We start from the raw sequence: 8,686 nt of genomic DNA on the forward strand, positions 1-8,686 counted from the left end.
TATAAGTATAAAATCACAATAAATTTAAAATGTAAATTAACATTTTATAATAAGTAATGTATATATATTTTTTAATATATTTTTACGTATATATAGATATAAATTCAACGTTATAAACAAGTAAATAACTATTTAAAATTCGTGTTTCATTTTGTACAGTACCAGCAAAAATTTGTTCTTATATATGTAGATATTTATATATATAATATAATAATTTATATAAAAATGAATATATACATTTATATAAATAATTTTTATTTTATTTTTTGGTTTTTCTGTTTTTACAGTTCAATATATATACTATAAAAATTATTTTTTTCATATATATATATATGTATATATATTTTTATATATATAAGAAAGATATATTATTGCATTGTTCTGCTGTGATGGAATAAATTTCATGCTCTTTGAAAGTTATTCGCACTTTTCCACGCACGTTTTTCTTGTTATGCTTATTACTTTACCAATGCCGTAAAATATTTCCACCCAATACCAAAAACCATCAATATTGATAATACTACCCGGGGGCTATTCTTCTTATTTTAAAGATGTGCACATACTCATACATTTAATTTCTAAGTCACGTGAGTGGAATTTCTTTTTTACTACACCTTGCAGCTATAAAATAAACTACGTGAGTTTCAAAGATTCCGATTTACCCATGGTACTTGTTATCGTTTTTATGTGGTTCCACATGTGTTGGGAAGTATGTGTTTTTATGTCAAACTTACTTTTCGAAATACGTATTTATCAGTACATATACGTGTATTATTTATCTTTACTGTCAATTTATCTATGTCTATCAGTTAAAATTTTGATAAAACTTGATTGTTTTAAAGATTTTATTGATCATTTAAATTTTTGATAGTAACTTTTAAAACAATGAGTTCGTTAAATATTTATCTTTAATAAAAAATCTAAGTGTTTTTGCATGTGATAATATATATTAAATAGAGTAGTGTAACATAACATGTTTTTTTAAAAAAAATTACTGTTTAAAATTTAAGGTTTTTGGGGAAATAAATACTCCATTCATATTATATGTTACTTAATTTATTATGATTTTTATGTAATTATTTTTTTTATATTAGTAATATTTATACAGCTTTATTTTGAACTGAACATGACATTGATTTAGAATCTAATTATTTTCTTTTGTTATAATTATTATAAGAAACTGGTATTTTTTTAATTTAAATCTCATTTTTACTATATAATATTAACATTAAAATTGTGCATCGATTGATTGGAGTAGCGAAAGCACAAGCACAATGTTTTTTGCGTAACAATGCAAATGCAAAAACTATGAACAATAAATCAATAAATTTGGTCTTGTGTTTAATAAGAGTTTACTCGTAGGAAATGTAGAAAATTTATTTAAGTTTATAGTCTGTATATAATTTGTTTGAACTGCAAAGATTCCGATTCATTCTAAATTTTAAAAATAGTTTTTTAAAAATTATAGTTTTATTATTTTTAACATAATTTTTGTACTGTAAGCTGGCAGTTGTTACTGTTTCCCAAACACATTTTTATAAAATTATTCCTTTATAATAAATTGTTATTACGACCAATATTTATTTAGTTTTTATATTTTTAACCGGGCTTAGGTCGTTTATTTAACACATCACTTAATGAAAATGTTTGTTTAAATAAAATAAAAAATTACTTATAAAATAAAAAATTATTATTATTCCTTTATTTTGTTTGTATTTTTGATGCTGTTAGCTGGCTCTTTTTATTTTTTGTCTTTTGGTTATAGCTACTGGCTCGTTGATTTTAATTTATTTTAAAAAACTGTTTCGCGAAGACAATTTTTTTGAAATTCTTTTTTCATTTTTATCGCATTTATGGTGGTGTTAGCTGACAATTTTTAATATCCCTCTCCTAGTAACTGTTACTGGCTCTTTGATTTTAATTTGATTAATTTAATTTAATTGATTTTAATAAACTGTTTTTTAAAGATAATTTTTTTTTGTAAATATACTTTTTATTTTTTTCGAATCATTGTTGATGGTAGCTGGCACTTTTTATTTTTTCTTTATTATTTACTAATAGTAACTCTGTAATTTTATATATAATGTTATGGCATTTCATTATTTCGAATGCATTTTATATGCAATAAATATTCACTTGGTTGTTAATTAGAGTGTACTTTATATTGAATATTCGTTAAACCAAGAACTTATTATAAATATTATTAAAATTTATTTATCGACCTGTTTTTTTATAATGGTGTTTAAATATTTTTTTTTATCCGGCTATAAGTCATTTTTTGTTAAATAATACATTTGTTGAATTTTTTTTAATACATCCTATATTTCGACTCGCCTTGAGAGCCATCATCAGAACCACGATCTAACATAAATTAATATTTTTAGAATTATATCTACGTCATCCTCTTTGTTCAAATATTGAATTATTTAACAATAATTTTATTTTTAACCCAATTTAATGAATTTGTACCTTTATTTCGTAAGGATTATAAGCAAACTCTCATAACCCATATGTGAATTACCAATTGATGATAATATATTTGCTTACATTTCGAATTTAAACAATAATTGCCAATCTTCATAAGCTTTTATAGGCTTTGCATATATGATCTTAAATGAAATGCTCATTTTCACATATGGTACATTTAAAATCTATTTTATAACTTTTCCACGATTTTATGTTCGATGTTAATTTCTGAACCCATAAAAACGGCAAACTTCGACACATGAAAAAATTTCGCTCTACTTATTTTTAATGGAAAATCTACTTAGTTGCCTTTTCATGCCGAGAATAAAGACTAACATTGGTTTTCACATAAAAATATTTTAAAAATATGTCTAAATCGTAATAATAATATTTTTAAATTTTAAAAGAATTTATTTTTATTGCATTTTTATTTCTCATACATGCTAAAAATTTTCAAATTTTTTAAACTTATTTTAAAAATTATGAGATTTAATCGAATACAATGTTGCTTGCCTTTATATAGGCTGCATCATCATACTCAGTCTAAAAGGATTATTATGTCATTCTACCTAATTTCCTTAGAAGAATGAAAGCCGTACGTGTTTACTAATTCAGAACATGTCGCATATTTGCACACACAATGAACTTTTTACTTATAAACGACGGACGACACACAATACAATTTATGCACGTATACAAACTTAAATAAACAACGCACACATGCACACACACACACGCATGCTAACACAACAAATTCCAGCGCACTCAGCAAGTAAACAATTGCAGCAGTTTGGGGTGTACTTCCTGTTTAGCACGAGTGCGCCATACAAGTTATGTTACTCAGACGCTTTGCACCGTTACGTTACACTTGCTGCTTCTGCTTTGGCTTCTGCCGCTGCCTCTGCTGTTGCTGCTTCTGCTTCTGCTTCTACTTCTGCTTATATGTAAATAAATCAGATTTATAAAATGTGCCCGTTGCTTTGCTGTTGTTATTATTGTTATCAATGCTGTTGTTGTTATTGTTGTAATTGTATTTGCTATATTTGCTGTGCTTGTTTTCATTTTTGGTATAGCTGCGTATAATATGCGTGTCGTACGTCGCACTGGTTTGTCAAAGCAGCTCAACACAGCGCAACATACATTGTATTTGGTTTTTGGTATTAGAGCGTCTGTGGGTAATATTGTGCAATATTAGCACCGCCAACACATCCATTAACCATATAAAATAGATATGTATAGATATGTATGGAGATAGAATACCGCAGCACCAACTTGTGGTGAACATAATCAAATAATGAATTCCAAGTTTTATTTTTTTTTTTGCATTTTTTTATCTTTTTGTTTATTAAATATATATGCATAAATAAATGTGTTTGCCACTTGTTCTCGTTTAGTTATTTTTTTTCTATACAAACTTATAACAAAGATATACATACACAATCACAAATATTTCAAACTTCTATTAAGCCAATGAACTTTTGATAATGAAATTATATCATTAACGACAGACTTAATTTAATGCGAAGTAACAGCAGCAACAACAAAAACAACATTAACATAAAAACGTCTTCATACATACATGTGTAAACACTTAGAAAACAACAACAAAATTTACAATAAAATCTACTTAAAATGTCAAAAAATTGTTGTGCAAAATGGATGCGTTCAATCTTACTTCCTTTTTTTCTTTTTTGCTTATATTTTCATACCCATATACATATATACATATCTCTACATATGGATGTATATGTATGTGAGCAATAAGAGTAATTAGAAATTTCTTAAAATGACGTCACTTTCATAATATGAAATATGTATGTTACTATGTATTCTTAAGTCTGTGCTAAAAAATTAGCCGCCGTGTACGTCAGTGAGTAGCGCAATAATTTAATTTACGTTCACAGTAATAAACTGGAATTAAGAAATTAGTTAGAAATATTTGAAGTCTTGCGATACAATGAATTTTATTATAAATTTATATTATTTTATAAAAAAACAATGAAGCACATTATTTTATCAGAATGATGCCAGATGAAATTTAAATTTTTACTCATCACAAAATAAAATTGTTTTCTATAATAATTTTTGTTAAGTTATAACTTTAGACCATATTTTAAATCAAAAAATCAAAAAAAAATTAATTACATTTTGTTTTATAAATAAATAAAATAAATTATATGGGATTATATCATTTAATTTTGATTCTTAAAATCTACGCTAAATTTTTGAAATAAAAAAAAAATTTTTTTAAATTCGTTATTTTAATGAACAAAAAATTACTTAAAAATAGAAAAATTTTTTTTTTAAAACAAACAAAAAATTAAAATTTTTAAATTACATTTAAATTTTTTAATAAATATTTTACAAAATGTTATGGAATCTTTTATATATATATTAATCATGTTTATATATATATATATGCCCAAATTTTAAAATATTTTATAAAGCTTAAAAAAACACAATTATTAACATAATTTATTGAGTTGGTACGCCAAAATTGATAATATTATTTCCCTGTCAAGCATATTCATTTAAAGGTGAAAGTGCCAAGTAAAAGCATCAAAACAGTGAGAAAATAAAAACGACGCTGACAGTTATATGGAATAAACTTTAAAAGAAATTCCTGTATAAATTATTAATGTAGCAAAATTAATTAAACTCCTTAATAGTTAATTAGAGATCTTAATTAGTGATCTATTTCTTTATAAATTACTATTGGAATTAAATTTACTTTAAACACAAATATATATGTATATACGAATATATTCCATATGTATATATGAATATAAATATATTTAATATTTATATTATTTATATTTATATATATATGTATATACATATACATGCAAAATATATATACATTAATATATACATATTTAATTCTAAATATATTCCATATGTTTTGGAATATGTGTACTTCTAAATATATTCCTTCTGAATTGGGTAATCGTATTATAAAAATAAAATTTTGTATCAAAATCAATACGCAAGCTATCAGGAGATAGCGGAGGCATTAAACATCAACCACGTGACTGTTTAAAATTATTTGAAAAGAGTAGGCGCCGCAGGGATACTCGATGTTTGGGTACCACTTAAATTAACGTAAAGAAATTTAATTGAAATTTAATTACTATCCATGAAACGCTGTTAACGAAATCAAACTGTGGTTAAGACGAATCAGCACAGCTCATCTTCTAGTCAGAAATGGACTAAATACAATACAATATCCAACGCAACCCAACATGATCAAACGCCTCCATAAACAACTTAAAAACTTGAATTGACGAATGCTTATTGTTATTAAAATGAAATTATCTATTATGACCCACTCCAACCTGGTGCTGGAACAAGGCTTAATTCGGTCCTCGAACGCTTGAACAAAACAATCAAGAAAAAATTATTAAAATTGACCAGACTTACAGAAAAGTTGCTGTGTTTTAACATGACAATGGTAAACCACATACATTTTTGATAGTTCGAAACCAATTGGCAGAACTTGCTTGGGAAGTTTAAATGCATCCACCTTATAGCCCGGACCTTGCACTATCTGACTAGCATTTTTTTTCGGTTTCTGCAAAACTTTCTTAACTGTGAAAAATTAACCGATCAAAGTGCCACTGAAAATCGCTTAACCAAAACTCTTCGCCGGTAAATCATAGACATTCTATATGGATGGATTTATGAATCTACCATAAAAATGACAAGAGGTCAAATATTATAATGGTTAGTGTAGGGAAAATTGTTCAAAAATGTAAAAGTATTTTTTCAGACATTAGATATATAAAGTGACATAAGAAGTAAATGTCATAATTTTTCAAATTTACAAAAAAAAATTGCAAAAGCAAAAATATAAAATTTGGTGATTGTAACTTTTAAACGTTTCAATTTACTTATAAAAATAATTCTGTGTTTTTAAACAATTTTATTAATTACTGTTTATACTTAAATAGTTGCAAGTGTTTTTCTTTTTTAAAAAAAGTTTAACAAATTTGGATTTACACGGTTAAGTCCCATTTCCGCATATTTGTTAAGCGAATTGCAATAGTGTAAACGCACTGTCAGGAACGTAAGTAATTATGCTGTAGTCATTTTATGCTATGTTTACACTTATTATAATTCAGCCCACATTTGTGTGGATTTTATAAGAAAACTCCTTTTATTACTGCAAATTTGTTAAGTCAATTGCGAGAGCGTAAACGAACTGTTAGATTAAAATGATCAATTTTCGCATAGCTAATTTTTGTACATACATTTTTTATATACACTTAAGTTATCATTGTAAATAACATACTTTATATTAATGAAATTTTTCACTAAATATTAATATAGTTCTACTTAACTGCAAGTTTACTAACATATATACTTTTATTTCTTTTAATTTTAGTACGGACAAAGAGTTCCCACAGCGGCTTCACCAAGTAACACAAATTCAAGCAGCTCATCAAATACTGGCTCCCAGAGTGGCACATTAAGCACTAGTCTGAGTAATACCAACACAAATACAACAATGGGTCCTACAGGTAATAACGGTACACAGCAACAGGGTGAACAATTGTCAAAAACAAATTTATACATTAGAGGATTACAGCAAGGCACAACAGATAAGGATTTAGTTAGCATGTGCGCACAGTAAGTAACATTTTATGTTCAACTCTTAATATAATTAGTATAAATTACAAATTAATTTTGCCTACTTACGAACAGTAATTAAGATATAAACATTTCATTCGAAGTAATAAATTTAAATTAAATATGTTAGGATTCTTACTTATAATTTAAACTTAATTTTAAATTAACTATTTTCTATATATACTTCATCTGAGGGTTATTTGAATAAACTAGAATATTCTTATATATATGTTTTAAAAAATATGTATTAAAATTATTAAAGATAATTTACCTGTATTTAACAATTTGGTACAAAGTTGGATTCAACAATTTCAGTCATCTGCATGCAAGTCCATTTAAATAAGAGAAATTCTAGTGATTCCTAATAGGAATATCAGTATTGTAGTGACTTTATCCTATAAGAGAATTTTCTCGAAGATTGGATACCGCGTTAATTAATTTCTGTTTCAGTTGTGAGTAAGACCAACGCGTACTCAACGATGGTTAATCGTGCCAGAGACTGAGTTTTTATGGAACTTAGTTAGTTCAAGACCTTTCTTTAAAAAGTATTCTATGCTTAAGGTTTAAAGTGGTTTTGAAACTCTTGAGTTGTATATAGTAGGACAATGAGGCATTCCAAACAACAAACAAGTTCTCAAACTGTCTGTTTACCACAAACCTCTCTCAAATGATAAAATTTTTGTAATGCAATATAAGAACCTTTTTGTCAACAATTGACGATTAAGTACTATGTCATTACCTATAGAAAATTTCTCTACTCTACATGAACTGAACGCACTGCTTTATCGTCTCTTTGTTTACTCATTTGCATCGCATGTCACATTTCATGGTATTTATCACCTTTTCAGAAACCTTGTCTTACCGCATAATTCTTAAGTCATTACATGGTCGTTACAGCTGAGATAGGTTCGCTAAACGTCGTCTGTTTTTCAGTTTTATCAAGTTATTATCATTATCTATTCTTAAGGCCCATGTTATATAGAGTGTTACGTCAAAATTTACTCTTTAAGGCTATGAAGACAATTCATATTATGCAGTGTTATATTTTTACTATTACTTTAATACTATTTTGTTGAGCCTAAATTTTAAAGGTAATGTATATATTTATATACAAGACTGCTTTCACTGAGTAACGAGGCACATATAACCTCGAATTTAAACCAATACTTCTTTTCTTCTCTCACTCTAATTTTTTTAATTTACATTGAAAGCTACAACGATTTCGATTTTGACGTGCCCGTAATTCTCTACATAACATGGGCCTAATAGTTATATGTGATTTAATAGTTATATGTGGTATTTTTATTTATAAACATTCTTTCTCTCTCTCCTGTTTTTTTCTCTATTAGGCGGTATGAGTTTACTTTATCAATTGTAATAATTTTATATCATTATGAAAAAAAATGTACATTAAAATGAAATTAATTATTTTTTCATTTATCTTACAGATATGGAACAATAATTTCAACCAAGGCTATTTTAGATAAAACAACAAACAAATGTAAAGGTATTTTTTTCTTCACCATTTCTCATCTTTATTTATGTGTTTTTTTTTAATTACTTAAATATTAATTTTGAATTACTGAAAATG

The 8,686-nt window shown here is 26.1% G+C and overlaps 2 protein-coding genes across 2 annotated transcripts in view; both read left to right on the forward strand.

The window, feature by feature from the left end:
* Positions 1–8,686, forward strand: part of LOC119673526 (protein alan shepard) — a 252,310-nt gene that overhangs the window by 55,225 nt on the left and 188,399 nt on the right. The gene's annotated exons all lie outside the window — the stretch shown is intronic.
* Positions 6,443–8,686, forward strand: part of LOC119679562 (protein alan shepard-like) — a 4,224-nt gene continuing 1,980 nt past the window's right edge. The window contains exons 1-3 of the mRNA XM_038091993.1: positions 6,443–6,532; positions 6,851–7,095; positions 8,544–8,640. Coding sequence (XP_037947921.1) covers positions 6,974–7,095; positions 8,544–8,640 — 219 coding nt within the window. The 5' untranslated portion in view covers positions 6,443–6,532; positions 6,851–6,973. The remainder of the gene's footprint in view (positions 6,533–6,850; positions 7,096–8,543; positions 8,641–8,686) is intronic.

This window comes from Teleopsis dalmanni, chromosome 1 (genome assembly GCF_002237135.1).
Source record: "Teleopsis dalmanni isolate 2A chromosome 1, ASM223713v2, whole genome shotgun sequence".
Lineage (NCBI taxonomy): Eukaryota > Metazoa > Arthropoda > Insecta > Diptera > Diopsidae > Teleopsis > Teleopsis dalmanni.